Source organism: Pyrus communis, chromosome 9 (genome assembly GCF_041283825.1).
Source record: "Pyrus communis isolate YQ-2024b chromosome 9, ASM4128382v1, whole genome shotgun sequence".
Classification (NCBI taxonomy): Eukaryota; Viridiplantae; Streptophyta; class Magnoliopsida; order Rosales; family Rosaceae; genus Pyrus; species Pyrus communis.
The window spans coordinates 6,782,362-6,801,330 of record NC_142573.1 but is presented as its reverse complement, the minus strand read 5'-3'; the positions used below and the strand labels follow the sequence as shown (position 1 = coordinate 6,801,330).

Genomic DNA, 18,969 nt, shown 5'->3' with positions numbered 1-18,969 from the left:
AAGACGAAAGTTAAAAACTAAAAACGATATGATTATCAAATTAACATCCGTCTAAACATACATTGTACTAGAAGTTTGGTCGTCTACAACAAATATAATAGAAAATATAGGTAGCCACCTGCCTTTGCTGTTTGAATCAATTGGTTGTATCAGCACTCTGCAGGAATATTTATTGCTTTAAATATATTCTAGAACCAATTTGACAATTTGTATTTTAGATTATGTAGGACAGTGCGTGTGCAGTGGTTCAATTAATGGTACATCCATATCTCTTGTAAAACAAAGAATATTTTTTTTTTTTTTTCCAGTTTAGAAAATTAGATATCTCCTTGCAGACCAATCAGAGTGTAGTACTAGCGACAAATTTAAACTCCCAACAACTTCTCCACTCCGACGCCTGTAATTTCGAACTTATATTTATGTTCCAAACAAGGTTATTTATACGCGAGAAGCTCCCCTCCTCACTCCATGTAATTCTTAACAGGCAAAGCAGCTGATCATGGCATACATGCACATTTCATGGCTTCTTCTAATTCAATGCCTACTTCTGGTCACCAGAATTGGTGCCAAAGTTCCAGCAATCATTGTGTTTGGAGACTCATCGGTCGATGCTGGGAACAACAACCAGATTCCCACAATTGCCAGGAGCAACTTTCAGCCTTATGGCCGTGACTTCGCCAGTGGCAAGCCTACTGGGAGATTCTCTAATGGCAGAGTTCCCACGGACTTCATCTCCGAAGCTTTTGGACTCAAACCATTCGTACCTGCCTACTTGGATCCTACTTATAACATATCAGATTTTGCAACTGGAGTCACCTTTGCTTCTGCTGGCACTGGCTACGACACTGCAACTTCAGATGTTCTAGTACGTAATATATATTTAGCATAAAGATTCCTCGTATAGTTATTTATTTGTTCATCCTCTAAACATATAGAGAATATTTTCTGCAAAATTTGTCCTTTTATCACCATTGGCTATCATAATGTGTCTATTACTCTCGTCACATTACTAGTCATATATGTGATTCGTCACTAACAATAGAGATAAACATATGGTTGTATACAACTGGTGACATCCAAAAATCTCTTCTATTGATTGTCTAATACAAAATTAAAGTAGTTCTGTCTACTTCGTAAAAAATTGTTTGGTATTGAGTGTCAATCTACAATATGTTATCACATTATCGGTATTAGTAATACTCTACTTATTTGGTAATTAATAGCAACAAAAATTAATGGTACCCGATGCCAGTCAAACAATGGCTATCAACAAGCTACTAACGAGGCAAAATATCTATGATGTTAAAAAAAAATTAGGGTTCATTAGATATTGGTCCTGAAAAATCATGATTTCTAAACATAAATCCACATATAATTCAACATCCAACAAAAACCCAAAAGTTAAATAAACTGCCGCATAAGAATATAAGTAACTTACTAATACAAATTATTTACAATTTTTGCCACAACCCACACTTGAAAATTAGCTTCAATTAAGGGTTTTAAAATCTGATTAATCATCCAGACGTTTTTTTTTCTATTTATTTATTTTTAATTTCTACAACAATCTAGTTCATTTGTCACATCCTGACCCGAGGGAACCACTCCCTGGGCCCGACTCTACCGTAGCACGATATTGTCCGCTTTGGGCTTACCATTCCCTCACGGTTTTGTTTTTGGGAACTCACGAGCAACTTCCCAGTGGGTCACCCATAATGGGATTGCTCTAGCCCCTTCTCGCTTAACTTCGGAGTTCTTATGGAACCCGAAGCCAGTGAGCTCCCAAAAGGCCTCATGCTAGGTAGAGATGGGAATATACATTTAAGGATCATTCCCCTGGGCGATGTGGGATGTTACATCATTACTTTAAATCATGACTACATTATCATTCGGTGTAAATTATTCTCTTTATATATAATAGTTAAACGTCCCTACTTTACCTATATAAATAATATCGCCCTATAGTCTGTAATTTACCTACAATATATAAACAAAATATTCTTATATTTCTTTTGGCAATTTACCTATGATATATGCAAATAATATTCTCATGTTTTGTTGGCATTTTTCCTATAATATAATAGTAGGTAAATTATGCAGGTAGGTAAATTAATATATTAGTAGGTAAATTATGCAAGTAGGTAAATTTCAATAATAGTAGGTAAATTATGTACGTGATTTACCTACATTTTTTATGTGAATCAAATATCTAGACTATATATGTAAATAACTTACCTATAGTTGGTTCTTTTTCTTTTCTTTGTCCTAAAATAATTTAGCTGCAATTTTATCTCCTTTTATTTATATATTTTTACTTTGACAACAAAATTTTTTTATATATTTTAAAGTACAATAATTTACCTATGTATAATATGGACACGTTGTGATGGTAAATTGGAATTCGAGAGCCAAACTAACCAACAAATCCCTAATTTATATGCAAAATATTATTTTTGTAAAATCATTGATCCCCTTTACAATTTGCATAGAATTAATTGTGTACAATAAGCGTGTTTTAGGCATCCAAAAAAATTTAAACGGGTAAAGTCAAACATAATTAATGAATTTGCTTATGTGGAGTCTAGTTTATGTGAAGTCTAGTCAATGGGTTTTATTCGAGCAAAAAATTTCATATTTTCAGACAAAATTATTTCAAAATCTGAATTCATCATTGTAGGCCTTGTAATTCAACATGCTAATGGTTTTGCACCCCCTACCCCTGTTCGCAGTCTGTGATTCCACTATGGAAGCAAGTGCAGTACTACAAGGAATACCAGAGCAAACTGAGACTTCATCTAGGAGGAAACAAAACAAAGGAAACAATCCATGAAGCTTTGCACATGACAAGCTTAGGAACCAATGATTTCCTTGAAAACTACTACTCATACCCCGGCCGGTCGAATCAATACTCTATCGAACAATACCAAGATTTTCTCATTGGAATTGCAGGAAATTTCATCAAACAACTCTACGGTCTTGGAGCTCGGAAAATATCCTTAGGAGGCCTACCTCCGATGGGGTGCTTGCCATTGGAGAGAACCACCAATGTGATGGGTGGAAATGACTGCATTTCAAGTTACAACAATGTGGCCTTGGAGTTCAATGGCAAGTTGAAGACCTTGACTACAAGCCTTAACAAAGAGCTTACTGGGATCAAATTGGTTTTTTCAAACCCGTACGATATTTTCATGCAGATGATAAGAAGGCCTTCTTCGTATGGTAAGTGATTAGTGACTTATGAAGTGTGCTCTGCTTACAAGAAACATCAATAATATGAATTTCACCCGACCACTAGACCAAAACTTTAGAGCCCCATTTTTCCCACTTTAGCATTTAAGTTGTCACATATTAATTACATTCTTTGGGTGGTGGATATCATGTGATAGTTAATTTTTATGTATTTTTATTTTTACAATTCGACATGTATAAATAATTGTAAATATAACTAGTATATGGGCACACATAAAGTGTGTGAGAAAATTTTTTATTTTTGTTTTTGAAATAGAATGAGGGAGGAAGAGAGTGGTAAAGAATGTGGGAGTGGGAAGTTTTTTTATTTTTTATTTTTTAATTAGAGATATGTTAGGATTACATGTTTATTTTTTAAGTAAAGATATGTTAGGATTACATGTAGGTGAGGCTTTTAAAAAAAAAAAAATTTGGTTGTGTGAAATTATATTTATGCCCCATATTTTTTATTCATGTTCTGTTTTAATTAAATGGTTAAACTGGTAATTTTATAAAATTTTGATTGACAATAAGTGTTTTATTAATTAGTAGAGATAAATTATAATTTATCTATAAGAATGAATGACCATCTTTGGTTATTAAATTTGCTTCGTGATTGACAGGACTCGAGGTGACAGCGGTGGCTTGCTGTGCTACTGGGATGTTTGAAATGGGATACGCATGCAATCGAAACAACCCGTTCACCTGTACGGATGCAAGCAAATACATATTTTGGGATTCTTTTCATCCAACCGAGAAAGCAAACCATATAATCTCTGATTATGTGGTGAAAAATGTATTAGCCCAGTTTCTTTAATTCTCTTTAAATTCAAGAGCACTGTACACCTTATATGCTTAATTAGTGATCATATATATGTTCTACAAAACACTCGGTTTAGCATGTTTAATAAATCCAAAAAATTGTTGAACCCCAACAACTTTGGTGAGTAACTTTATGTGATCGTCACACATGCAGTTACTTGGTACACGCGTATTGATGTATTTATTAAATTATATCTTGGTCCTTAATATATCAATCTTATTGTTTACTTACAGTATTGTAGGATATGGATTCGTAAGGCGCCATGTTAATTTTAACATGAAGTTAAGTCTTAATTACAAGAAATGTAAGATTACATTATAATTATTGGTTTATTGTCCAATGTCACGTTACGTAATAATAGTAAAATTATGAAATGATATTTTGTATTACATTAACAATACTCGTTGTTACATAATAATGTGCAACTTTCATGTTAAGACTGTTACAACGTGATATTAAATTTCAAAGTCTAAATTACAAGAAACATAAAGTTATATTATATCATACTTGTCAAACTTTACTTTCAAGGTTCAAGGATGATGTGTGGTTACAAATGTCGACATTGTTATACTATTGTAACAACATTAGTTATTGCGCCGTGGATTACTACACTATCAACGTAGGCTTAATACTGGTGAAATGATAGAATAATATTGTTATGACATTAACTATGTTGTTACGTAATAGAAGCAACTTTCATATTAATTAAGATTGTTACAACATGATATTAAGTTTCAATGTCTAAATTACAAGAAACATAATCAAATCTTACTTTCCATGATTCAAAGATAATGGTGAGGTTACAAAAAGTCGACGTTGTTGTTAGCGATTACGTCCTGGATTATTATTACACTTTGTCAAACGTAGGGCCTATGCATGGATGCGATGGCATTACATACGAATCATGGTTCAAATCTCGTAGATTATTACACTATCAAAGTGACTAGTTATTCCTTTAACTACATTTCAATGAAAGTGACTAGTTGTTGATCTATGTGTAACAATTAAACGAACATATATATATATATATATATATATATATATATGGGGATAAATTTCAGTTTACTACTTTCAAGTTTTATGGTTTTCAACATTTAGTACATGAAATTTTTTTCGTCCTAGAGTCACACCTAAAGTGTTAATTTTGGGATAGTCTCATAAATCTGTTAGTTTGGCTATTAAGTCTCCCGTTAACTGATGACATGGCACCCATATGAACAATGACGGGATACCACGTGTCATTAAGGGGTCCACATGAAAATTAAAAATTAAAAAAAAAAATTTCCGCCCAAATTTAAAATATTAAAATAAATAATTAAATTTAAATTTAAATTATAAAAAAAAAAAAAAAAAAAAAAAAAAAAAAAAAACCCAGAACCCCTTCGTGTTCCCCACCCGACACCCCTCCATCCCTAAATTCAAAGTCCCCAAATTCAACGACAGCATGCAGGAGAATCAGCTCTATGGACGAGTCACCGACTATCTCAACTCGCTCACCTCCATTGAAGAATCAGACTTCACCAACCTCGACACCGGGAAAAAAACCCAATGAAATTGTCATCCAGCTTGACCCCAATCAGACTATTTAGGACGATTTCCTCGGCGCCAAGGTCATATGGTAAACAGAAGGCAGCGGCGCCGATGGGAGTAAGAACTTAGTGTTGAAGGTTCGGAAAGCTGATAAGCGGCGGATTCTGCGGCCTTATTTACAACACATCCACGTCGTTGCCGACGAGCTCGAGCAGAGGAAACGGGAGTTGAAGCTTTACATGAACGTCGACGCGCCCGACAGAGCGTGGAAGCCAGTCCCCTTCATTCACCCGTCGACCTTGGAGACCATATTAATAGAGTTCGACCTTAAATCGAAAGTCAAATCCGATTTGGAGTCATTTCTCAAGACGAAGCAGTACTATCACCGACTGGGTCGAGTCTGGAAATGGAGCTTTCTGCTATACGGGTCGTCGAGCACCGGAAAGTCGAGTTTCGTGGCCGTTATGGTGAATTTTCTCGGGGTACGACGTGTACGATATGGATCTCTCGCGTGTCAAAGACAACTCGGAGCTGAAGATTCTGCTGTTGTAGACGACAACAAAATCGGTCATTGTGATCGAGGACTTGAACCGATATATCGCTGAGAAACCCGCGGGTCTGAGTTTTTCGGGTATATCGAATTTCATGGACGGGTTGCTGAATTCGTGTTACGATGAGGAGAGACTCATAGTGTTCACGATGAATTCGAAAGACCACATCAACCCGGCCTTTCTTCGACCGGGTCGGATCGACGTCCACATCCACTTTCCACTCTGTGATTTCGGAGCATTCAAAAATCTGGCGGCGAGTTATCTCGGGTTGAAGGAGCACAAGCTCTTCCCGCAAGTGGAGGGCTGTCGGGTGGGGAAGGCGAATGGGGTTTTGGGGTTTTCTTTTTTTCACCCCCAATGTCGTATCTTCTCATCCATCTTTTAATGATTTTTTTAATTACAAATTTGTTCATTTACAAAAAGACTGATAAGGACATTAATTATCTTATTTTGCTTAATTTTTTTCTTTTTTAAAAGGTTGGGCGTGGGAGATGATTTGTCTACCTTAAAACCCTAACTCATATTTTCATCTCCTTTCATTCAAAGAAAGCAAAAAAAAAATATCAATGGACTTAGAAGATGATTTTTTTCATTGAACAGGTGGAAGATGACGCTTTTACATAAGAGGTAGAAGATTCTATTTCCATTGAAAAGGTAGAAGAATAATTTGTGTGTAGGTCATTTGAATTTGTTCATCATATTTTTGAATTTGTCGTCATATTCTTTTGAATTTGGATACATCTGTCGTTTCCATATGAATTTGCAGACTTTAAGGTATCGTTTGGTATGCAGACGGGACGGGACGGGACGAAACGGAATGGAGCGGGAGCAAAGATGCCCTCGGATGGAAACAAGGAGGAAGAAAGAGACAGAGAGGTTATAATTTTGTGTTCCATAGATGTGGAACGAGTCGTTCCAGGGGGGTGAGGTGGAACGAAAATTTACCCAAAACTCGTCCCGTGGAACAGCTCGTTCCATCCGTTTTAGGCGCACCAAACGTGGGACGAAACGCCTTGTCCCACTCTGTTCCGTCTCGTCCCACGTACCAAACGGTACCTAATGGTTTTCATTTACATATTATTTGTTATATTTTTTAAGGGACAATTTTATAATTTCTTATGTATATATTAAAGGTTATTTTGGGAATAATAGTGGGTGGGGAAATAACGATTTAATTTTTTAACTTTTTAAGGTGGGTGAGATTATAATGTGGGTAGGAAAATAAGACAATGTACTGGGTCTAGTAGCTCTCTTTTAAATTTGGGCGGAAATTTTTTTTTTTTAATTTTTAATTTCCACGTGGATCCCTTAATGACACGTGGCGCCCAATCATTGTCCACATGGGCGTCATGTCATCAGTTAACGGGAGACTTAACAGCCAGACTAACGGATGTATGAGACTGTCCCAAAATTAACACTTTAGATATAACTCTATGACGAAAAAAACTTCATGTACTAGATGTTGAAAACCACGAAACTTGAAAGTAGTAAACTGAGATTTACCCTATATATATATGTCAAAATCCAACCATCTTATCCATTGAACTAGCTAGAAGCTATCATTTCAGGTCAAAGCACTAAAAGAAAAGGACCATAAAACGTGGTGGCATAGGAACCACGGGACCCCATGCTAGTAAAGGGAAAACGGAAATGCGCTCTTGTGCACTAGCCGATAAAGCCCATTTCCTTTAGTGCAAGCACTTAGTAAGCAAGTTAACTGCAAAAGTCAAGGGTTTCAATCGACTTGATGCCAACATTGGCAGAGCCAACACGGAGACATTAGATGCAATTGACCCCAACAATTTCAAATATCTCCCTTTTAAATTTTTATATGACCTCTATAATAGTTAAGGCAAACAAAATAATAAGTTTATAATTGAAACATACCAAAGCTGTTACTTTTTCAAAGCAGGGAGAGCTTTTCCAGTTATCAATATTGTGGAAGAATTCACATGGTATAAAAATTAATGGTCAAATGATAATTTAGTTATATACAATGAGAAATATATATTTGATTCTATTGGTAATGATGTTGTAATACAATGTTTATAAAATATGAGAACATGTCATAGACAATAAATGAAATGGAAGTATGATTAATTTCCGAAAGCTTCTCGTTTATGACCCCATTGTTGTAAATTCCGAACTTTGTCGTTGGAAGCCGACCTTCGTGCATGATTTCTTTTTGAAGATGAAAAATTCCCATGGTTTCACATAGAGGAGAGATGAGACTTTTTATCAAGCATTACCGTCCTCGAAAAGCTGTTACTTATGTGAAACCAAGGTGCCACACAACCACTGGCGAAGCCAATGCGCGGGCATTGGCATCCCTTGACCCCAATAACCTTGTCAAGTTATCCCCTTGAAAATTATATGAACCCGTATAGCAGCACTGCAACAGCAACACACCGCCTTGTAAACTTATCCCAATAACCTTTTACTTGTATACTTATCCTTTTCTAAACTTATCCCTAAAAAGCTAAAAAATAATTTTTAATTAATGTCTTTTTAATTTAACAAAGCTACGTCGTTTGCATAATGAGTTTTTTGCATTGAAAGGAATTAGTAGCCTTGCACAAAAGTTGGCGGAGACAAAGAGGAACATACAGTATCCCTTAGTGTACTTGCTAGTGAAATTAGCATTGATTTTAACTGTTGCGACTGCTTCAGTTGAAAGAGTTTTTTCGATGATGAAAATTATGAAGAATCCACATCTTAATAAGATGCATGATTAATGGTTGAATGATAGTTTGGTTGTGTACATTAAGAAAGATATATTTGATTCTATTGATAATAATGTTGTGATACGATGTTTCCAAAATATGAGAACATGTCGTGGACAATTATAAATGAAAATATGATGGATTTTTTAAAGCTATTTTTTAACCCCATCGCTTTAAATTCCTGACTCTGCTACTGCACACAACTGCCACTGCACGCAACCCTAGCTAGCTTTGTGGCTTTACGCGGATCTTACTACTTACTACTAGAAAACCGAAGGAGCAAACAAAGTAAACGAAGGGACTCATCAAGCGACCACTACTTTGTTGTGTAGGCACAATCTAGTTTGAAATCATCAGATGACGAAGTGACTGCACCAATGAATCAAGCTGATGAACACTTTTTAGTTTGATAGTAAAAATATTTATCAACCTAAACCAAATTTCCCACTACTTTGAGGTTTTTGCATATTTTCTTTTTCTTCACTATAAATTTGGAGGATCGATTTTGTTATAGATAATACCTGTAATCAGATTTTTTTAACCATGAATTTGAAACCAAATAGTATTTACGTATTTAATTTAAAGAACGACTAATCCTATTGTTCTGTATAAACTCTTTTATTAACGAAACTGACCGTACATAAATAAATAAGTAAACTCTTTTATTAACGAAACTGCATATAATTCAATATAAAAAAAAAAGCCATTAAATATAGTTGGGGACGGATTACTGTGCTAAACTTTAGCTAGAGAAACAGATTAACTCATCTGTCTCTTTTATGAAAAAAAAAAAAAAACAAGCCACAGCTTGCAAATCTGTCCCTTAATGAAGAGTCCCAAAAAAGGGTTTTTCTTGCGGTGTTGCTAAAAATAAGTCAACATAATATACCAGATGAAACTCAGATATCATTACACATCGATCAAATATGTATGGCCAAAACTAAAACCTATTTATAAAAAAATAGGCTAATATATATTGGAACCAGAAGTTAATTTTAGGGGACAATGCAACTCGTTTTCTAAGAACACATTAACGTGGAATGTATTTAATCATCAAGCTAAGCGCCTCCGTTTCTGCTGGAAAAGCTTCTAGAATTATACCCTAGGTCCATTTTCAAAGGCACAACTACTCACTTTCATAGGCGGTAGCAACCACATGTTGTTTAATCACATTAAACTCAGCCTCTCTCTCAATTACCACATTTGGCTGTATTTTCGGTGTAGTATCTGGAAGGCCATCGTAGTCGATCGTAATTTCTCTCAGCTTCAACTTAAAAGTTGATCAGGGGCATATCTAAAGGTTTGTTAATTGAAATATTATGATCTTCTTTGGCATGTGAAACTACCTTCCGGCTGTGATACGAACTAAGGTAATTGTGGTCACCTATTATTCGATCTTAATCCATAGGTAGGTGGGTATATTATTTTTTATGTACTTTCTCCTTCACCGTTAGATTAAGGTTGAATGGAGATCGAGGATATTTTTTCTGGTCTAGCAACGGGACTCGATACCATCCTATCAAAATGATATTTAAAAGATTCAGTGGCAATTGAGTGAACTTGGATTTCAATAATTTGCCATCATGTACGTGGTTTATGCGTTTGTGTCCTACATGTAATATACCAAATGTATACTCGTGAAGGGCAGTGTGGGAATGACGTTAATCCTTACCACATTTATTGGTACAACATTGTAGGTCACTCTGTTCAACTGACTTCGGCTACTTCTACATTTTATGGGTCAAATCATGATTTTAGTTTTTGTGGTTTCAACTTTTGCCATTTGAGGCTAGCTAGCTTGTAATTTACTAGGGTAATGTTAAAGAGAATAATTTTTAAGACCAAATTTTATAAATTATATAATACATGTGTTATCAACATAAAATAAAAAACATTTAATGTCTTCATTTTGTCAAACTTATTAGAAATGGCATATGAACGCATTTATGTTCCAACAACTTCTATACTCCAATTGCCTATAATTCAGACTTGTATTTATGTTCCAACCAATATTGTTTATACATGAGAATCCCCCTCCCCCCTACTCTCACCACACTTCCAAGGTTCTTTTGCTATAACAAGAAAAACAGCTGATCATGGCATACCTGCACATTTCATGTCTTCTTCTAGCTCAATGCCTCCTACTACTAGTCACAAGAATTGTTGCCAAAGTTCCGGCAGTCGTGGTGTTCGGGGACTCGTCAGTGGATGCTGGGAACAACAACCAGATTTCAACAGTTTTGAAGAGTAATTTCCAGCCCTATGGTCGTGACTTTGACGGTGGCATGCCAACTGGGAGGTTCTCCAATGGCAGAGTGCCTACGGACTTCATCTCCAAAGCTTTTGGACTTAGATCATCCGTACCTGCCTACTTGGATCCTGCTTATAACATATCAGATTTTGCAGTCGCGGTTACTTTCGCTTCTGCTGGCACTGGCTATGACACTGCAACTTCAGATGTGCTAGTATGTCCCAAATATTTATTATAAAGCTTCTTTCTACACAGATAAATATAGTTACTATTAGCTTGATCGATTAATTGGTTCACTTTCTATTGTGTTATAATGATTGTCTAATATGATATTAGATATCTAGCTAGTGTTGCACCGGCCTATTTACTTCACTTTCTACCAACAAGGGAAAATAATAGCGTTTGATGCCAAGTACCAATTTACAGTATCTATTACATTTTTTATAATTAGTCAATATTTTATCACAATTTATTTTACAGTATATATTAATATGAAAAATGTATTAGGTATTGTAGATATCACTCGATATCAGTTCATGATTCTAATTAAGCCTTGTACTAATTCAGTATATATATCACACTAATGGACTGTACTACCTTACTTTGTAGTCAGTGATACCACTATGGAAGCAGTTGCAGTACTACAAAGAATTTCAGAACAAGTTGAGACTTTATATGGGAGGAAACAAAGCAGACCAAACCATCCATGAAGCTTTGCACATAATGAGCTTAGGAACCAATGACTTCCTTGAAAACTACTACACATACCCCGGCCGGTCGAATCAATACTCTATCGAACAATACCAAGATTTTCTCATTGGAATTGCAGGAAATTTCATCAAACAACTCTACGGTCTCGGAGCTCGGAAAATATCCTTAGGAGGCCTACCTCCAATGGGGTGCTTGCCACTGGAGAGAACCACAAATATCATGGGTGGAAATGACTGCGTTTCAAATTACAACAATGTGGCTTTAGAGTTCAATGGCAAGCTGAAGACCTTGACTACAAATCTGAATAAACAGCTTCCTGGGATCAAATTGGTTTTTTCAAACCCATATTACATTTTCCTGCACATGATAAGAAGGCCTTCTTTTTATGGTAAGTCAGTTGACTTGTTAAGTGTTCCTTGTTGCCATGGAAGTCAGTTGACTTGTTAAGTGTTCCTTGTTGCCATGGTTTGCTTCTTTCATGCTTACATGTAAAATCATCAATGAATTTCACCCAACAACTAAACCAAAACTTTCTCACTTTAGCATTTAAGTAGTCACATTATCTGGGTGGTGGATAATATGTGATATTAATTTCTGTTACTTTTATATTGTTTACCAATTTTTTTTTTTTAATATTTTACACTAGGAGTGAAAATTTAGACTAAATTACACAATTAGCCAACTATAATATATAATATGATATCAAATTCGTTATTCATAAGAGTCGAACTAATACCTCTCACTTAGTAATAAGAAGGATATTTAGTGACATTGTTTTCCAATTTAAACTGGTACATATGTTAAAGGAAAGTCCTACTAGTACTCCGAAAAATTCTTCTTGCACCCTTTTTTTTTTATTCAACACTAATTAAAGAGGCATGTAAGATGATTTTTTTAAAGCGTTAATAAATGTGTCGTATAAAACTATGATGTATCAGTGAAGAGCACCGACTAACCATTGATGATCAAATTCTTCTGCAATTGACAGGATTCGAGGTGTCATCGGTGGCGTGTTGTGCCAGTGGAATGTTTGAAATGGGCTACGCATGCAATCGAAACAACTTGTTCACTTGCACAGACGCAAGCAAATACATTTTCTGGGATGCCTTTCATCCTACTGAAAAAGCAAACCATATAATCTCTGATTATGTGCTGAAAAAAGTACTTGCCCAGTTCCTTTGATTAGCTTCAAATTAAGAGAAATGTACTCGCCATATATATGCTTTGTGATCATATATGTATTCTACGCGATGCTGTGTTGGTAGAAGAATATGATGTTTGCAGAAAAATGGAATTAAAGCCTAGGATCTTATGAACCTATGGTGCCTGTGATATTAGTACACATTCCTGTACCCACTTCGGAGTGACCCAAAACAAAAATTAAATGTTGTGTGAAAGGACATTTGTGGCAGCGTATGATTATAAGTTATGAATTTGAATGGTTTTATTATTAAAGTATTGTAATTCGAATAGGCTATGTGAAATCCCGCTTGGATTTCACTGTTATAATCTACATATTTGTATTATTGAGATTTTTTATTATTTTTGAGAAATTATATTATTTGGATTTAGATTTTAATTAAATTAGTTACGAAGTTTGAAGTTTGGAAGGTAATTATTTAAAATTTGTTGACCTTTTGAGGTCACAAGTAACATGTTCGAATAGATCTTGAAACTATGAGCGCATAGGCAAAAGCCGTTTGCGAGTCTGAATTATAACGGTATAAATACGGACATTTGAAGTTGTGTTACTAACCTATAGATTTTTAAATTTATATTAAATTTATTTTCAACTCCCATCTCATGGGAAAGAGGCAATCATATTTATGTGGGATAAGGAAACCAATCAGAAGAAAAGAAAAGGAGGGAAAGGAGGAAAGGGAGAGGGAGAGAACCAGCCAACCCGGTTTCTCCACCCGACCCGCCAACTTGACCCGTTCATATCGCCTTCATACGAACTCTGTTTTGGGTGATCTTTGTGTCCATGGAAAGCCCTTGATGAGCCCTACATCTTTGTAGTGTTAGATTTCCCAAATTCTTTCCCATTTTTCCAATTCGAAGCCACAAACCCACTGGGGTTCCGGCGGCTTTATCCCTTTTTCCAGGGGCTTCGGCAAGTTTCACCATCCATGACCACCACCAAAAGACTCCCCTCAACCCCAGGAACAAAGCCCAAGCAGTGTTGGAGGCGTCGGAGTTCGATTGGAAGCCGAATCAAAGCACACATTTTTTTAGGGTTTCGACGGGTTTGAGTGAAATTGAGGTGTTTCCCGGCCAAATTGGACTTGGTCACAGGTATAAAGTTTTCTCTACTCTTTGAGATCTTCATTTCTATAATTTTTGGTAATTTTTAAAAATAGTTGAATTTTCTGGCAAGTCCGGACGACCGACCGCCACCCGCGGCGGCTCATGCGACGGCGCGTGACCAGTGGACCTATATTGGTTAGATAGTGACTTAAATATATGAGATATGTTTATTATCTTAATTTCTTATATTGGTATCAATTGTGATTAAAAAGTGGTCTTATGAATATGACTTCTATTCCATAGACCTATGCTTATTAAATAGGATTTGGCTTGTGCACTGATGATGTTTGTGACATATATGTGTTTAATTATCTTTTTAATAATGTGATTGATAATTATGATGAATGTTATGACAATTATGGGATTTAAATATTGTTTGATAATTATTTTGGATATGATTGCCAACTGAATACCTATTTAAAATTGGCATTACTACCTAGCATGAGATGGAGATGGAAGTCAGGAGATGAGTTAGGTACTTTATTAGATTTTTAGTAAAAATAGTAATTAAGGGAATTCCTTGAGTTGTGCTTCATATGACTAGATGCTGGTTGATATGTGGAATCGATAGCTTGTATGCGCATAATTATGTTTTAATGTAGGATGATGAGATTGAACCACATAGTAGTGGTACATGGATGGTCTTACTTGGTATATCCGCGATGAGGACCATATGTATTTAGGGGTGATCATGCTTGGTATATCCGCGATGGGTGATCACTACCTGCACAATGAATTTATGTCTATGGTCATGCTTGGTATATCCGCGATGGGGGACCATACGCATTCTAGAGGTGATGATGATTGGTTGTACATGGTACATTTTATAGGCGATCATATTTGGTTTGGTTCCGTTGAGTGGTCCGGAACCCGCGATTGTTGAATTTCGTGGAGTGGCCTAAAATCCCATTATTTAGAGAACTAGGCTTGGCCTGATTGTGTCACTCTAGCCTTAGTTTTATATATATTTGTGTCAATGGTTTCAAGAGTCTTGTGAATTGAGTTAGAAAAGATGTTGAACGTCTGAGTGACTCTTTCAGGATTTCTATGATTCGATTATGATTTCATAAGGTATGAATTTAGAAGATATGTGAATGATTGTTATTACGTTGATCAAATTAATTAATTAATGCAGCTAGAGAATGGTTTGTGTTTCGTCGACTCTTAAATGTGATGTGTGTTGTGAATTGCAATATCATGATAAGACATAATGATTTATATGTTGGATGGGAGAGAAATCATGTTTTCATGGGGATTGGTTATGTAGCTTGAGTCTAGTAATCACATGTTGTCAGGTTATAATAAATTATTAAGGAATGCTATGCTTTTCTGCTTGAAGTTAGTGGAATAAACGTTTGATTTTGTGATAAGTGAACTACGAATGGCTTAATCCCTTTTGAGGGTACGTAGACAGTCTAACGAGGAGGTTAGATACAACTATAAGGTAAACGAAAAATTTCTTTGCAATTTGATTATCAAATTGTGATTTGCCATATTCCTGAGACGGGGTATGTAAGATATACGAGTAATTGGGTGACGTCACGTGTTGATCCTAGACGTATGTCGGGATTGGGGCGTGACAACTTTAATGGTATCAGAGCAATTGATCCTACTCTATGATACGTAAACTTCTCGAGTATTGTTGGCGTGAATTACGATATGCATTGTGGTTACATGATTTGACTATTTTTATGCATAAAGATGCATTCATGTGATATATGTATATATATGGGAATTATGATTTTTATTGGTATTACATTGGCCAACGAGTCTTGAACCATTTGAATTACTAAAATTAGTATTACTAGAGACTCAGTGAAGCATTGCGGACTTGTATCGGTGAGTGACTTTAATATATGTGATATTGGTGATTACCCTGTTTTCGTAATTGTTATCCTGTGTGGATATGACTTGGTTTTATAAATGTGTTTTCTGTTAAAATGTGATTCTTTTATAATTGGCCATCGATCTATAATTATTAAATGTGATTTGATTCATGGATTGGTAATATTTGTGGAAAAGTGATTCAAATTGCATATTGAAATATTTTGTAAATTGAGGGCCAGTAGTGGATTATCCTGCTTGGTTAATCCGCATTAAGGGGTCACTAGTGGTCCTGCTTGGTTAATCCGCATTGGGTGATCACTTCCTAACAGTTGTAGGGGTGGCTCTACTTGGTTAATTCGCTTTGGGGGCCAGTTCTTGTTTGGTTACTTATGTAACCGAACTGCATCCATCTAGCCCTACTTTTCATTGTGTTGTATGAGATTATGGTTGTGAGATATTGTGATTTGTTTTAGACGAACTATTGGATGTCTAGGTGACTCATTCAGAGTTTTCAAAGGTTTGGTATTGATTTCTTATGAATGATTTATATTCAAGGTTTATAAATTGTGATTAACGGTTGGTTTTATTAATTGTATCACATGCTTGTATTATTGTCGCTCACCCGAGCTTTGCAGTTATCCGAGTTTTGGTTAGCCAGTGCACCATTTTCATGATGTAGGCACTAATTATGCATGTGATAGATTTGGGTAGATTACGAGAAACCACTGGATATTTTGGATTTCGTTGAGCTGTTTGAAATCCTTGCTCTTGCTTATTTTCATAAGGTTCGTTTGACCCTAGATTTGAGTGAATGGGGAGTAATCGCAGTAGACCTTGTGAATATAAATGAAATTCACCATGTTATTACTTATAATCCAAGTGGGGATTTATATAGAGTTCCTTAATTAAATTTGTGAAATGATATGTGGTTTCATTGATAGATTGATGTAGTTAGACGTTAATGTCGTGCATCTTTGATTCATGGAAATGAGTAATTGAAGTGATTGTGGAATAATGTTGGATGTGATTGTTATTATTATGAATAGATTAGTGGATCAATGTGGCTTGAGAATAAGACTATGCTTCGTTGGTTCTTTGATATGTTACATGCTATGAAGTAAGGTATCATGTCGAACCATAGTGATTTATCTAATTGATGAAATGGAAATCTTAATGTCGTGTGGTTTGTTATGTAGCCCTGAAATCTAATGATTCATGCTTGTTGAATTCCATGAAGTGTTTCTACAACTATGTGTTTTCTTGTTGGATAGCCAGTGGTTTTGAGTTCTTGTGATTGATGGCATGATATTAGATTGACTAACAAAATTTAAAGTTGTACTGGTAGGACGAAAGAATTTAATAAGAGTTACAGGGTTTGACTAAATGTGAGATTCATTGATCAGTTTGCAACAATTTTTAGGGTAACATAATGTGTAACTCTGACGAGACGCTACTTAACTGTTTGATCTGGTTGGTTTGAAGGCTTGTGTTACTTATGTGACATTGCTCTTGGTTGGTATCGATATGTTGAGCTCATCAACTGTACTAACTTATTCCAAAGCAGAGTTTCTATCGATGAATGTTGATAGTATGTTGAATAAGTGGTTCGACTAATTTCTATTTAATCATAGGAAATGTGGTGAGAAATTCACATGCATCTTTGTTACTTCAAGTAGTAGTTAGAATGCCTTTCATTTAAATCATGGATTTGGATGATTGTGAAATGGTTGTGTTTGTATGATTGAATGGGAGATTTTTTTTTTTTTTAATATCATATTTCATGTTATAGCTTCAAAGATGAGTGTTGAATGAAGTCTCGAATTAATCTTGAATTGGGTTGATATTATGTTATGTGATATTAAAATTTTGATCGTTAAGATGATTGTGCAATTGTGATAAGTAGATAGAAATGTCGTATTATATCTGTGCAATTGAGAAATGTTGAATCGGGTGAAAAGGCCGTGGAACGTGAGAAATGGATGAGTGGACACTAAGACCCAATGTTTATGGGGAGAAGCCCTATGTGTGGGCTGCGAGAATAAATTATCGAAGTGATAAATATGTGTGATGTGCATCGGCTAGGTATATTATAATCTTTTACAGACTACTAGTCACTTATGTGGATAAAAGAAAAAGATGATGAAATCGTTGTTTTGCCAATGATGATTATGGCTAGACATTTTCAAATCTTATGGCCATGATAATTATGGTTGAAAATTTTAATATTTATGAAAGTCATGATGATCTATCCGTTAATTTATTTATTTTGAGCTTGAATAAACTCGTAGACTAAGGTTATGATTTTATTCACTATAAATGGAATGATAGGGAAAGTTGTAATTATAAATTTGGTTGGTTGGGTTGCCATAATCATGAGTATATTGATGAATTCTTATTAAATGTGGAATTCTTTGTGCTTGTACCAAGATTTGGTGTTGAGATCGTCTTGAAACGAAGATAATTGAAATTGTGAGTTGTGGTTCGATGTTGTCGAACTTGATGATAGTCAAATTCAAGTATAATGAACGTGTGAATGTCATTTGGCTTGTGCACTGATGATATTTGTGACATATATGTGTTTAATTATCTTTTTAATAATGGGATTGATAATTATGATGAATGTTATGACAATTATGAGATTTAAATATTGTTTGATAATTATTTGAATATGATTGCCAACTAAATACCTATTTAAAATTGGCATTACTACCTAGCATGAGATGGAGATGGAAGTCAGGAAATGAGTGAGGTACTTTATTAGATTTTTAGTAAAAATAGTAATTAAGGGAATTCCTTGAGTTGTGCTTCATATGACTAGATGTTGGTTGATATGTGGAATCGATAGCTTGTATGTGCATAATTATGTTTAATGTGTGATGATGAGATTGCACCATGTAGTAGTGGTACATAGATGGTCCTGCTTGGTATATCCGCGATGGGGGACCATATGTATTCAGGGGTGATCATGCTTGGTATATTCGCGATGGGTGATCACTGCCTGCATGATGAGTTTATGTC

At 35.3% G+C, this 18,969-nt stretch overlaps 2 protein-coding genes and 1 pseudogene across 2 annotated transcripts; all 3 read left to right on the top strand.

Moving 5' to 3' along the window:
- Nucleotides 1–404: 404 nt before the first annotated feature.
- Nucleotides 405–4,277, top strand: LOC137739981 (GDSL esterase/lipase At2g04570). Its single transcript, XM_068479750.2, has 3 exons — nt 405–865; nt 2,730–3,219; nt 3,852–4,277. Exons 1-3 carry the CDS (start codon nt 500–502, stop codon nt 4,043–4,045), a joined length of 1,050 nt encoding a protein of 349 aa, XP_068335851.2. The 5' UTR covers nt 405–499; the 3' UTR covers nt 4,046–4,277.
- Nucleotides 4,278–5,271: 994 nt separating this feature from the next.
- LOC137740433 (AAA-ATPase At2g46620 pseudogene) lies at nt 5,272–6,517 on the top strand (annotated as a pseudogene).
- A 3,499-nt stretch (nt 6,518–10,016) lies between these two features.
- LOC137739980 (GDSL esterase/lipase At2g04570-like) lies at nt 10,017–13,343 on the top strand. Its single transcript, XM_068479749.2, has 3 exons — nt 10,017–11,320; nt 11,716–12,205; nt 12,806–13,343. The coding sequence occupies exons 1-3, from the start codon at nt 10,952–10,954 to the stop codon at nt 12,997–12,999; spliced, it is 1,053 nt and encodes a 350-aa protein (XP_068335850.2). The 5' UTR covers nt 10,017–10,951; the 3' UTR covers nt 13,000–13,343.
- The last annotated feature ends 5,626 nt before the right edge of the window (nt 13,344–18,969 follow it).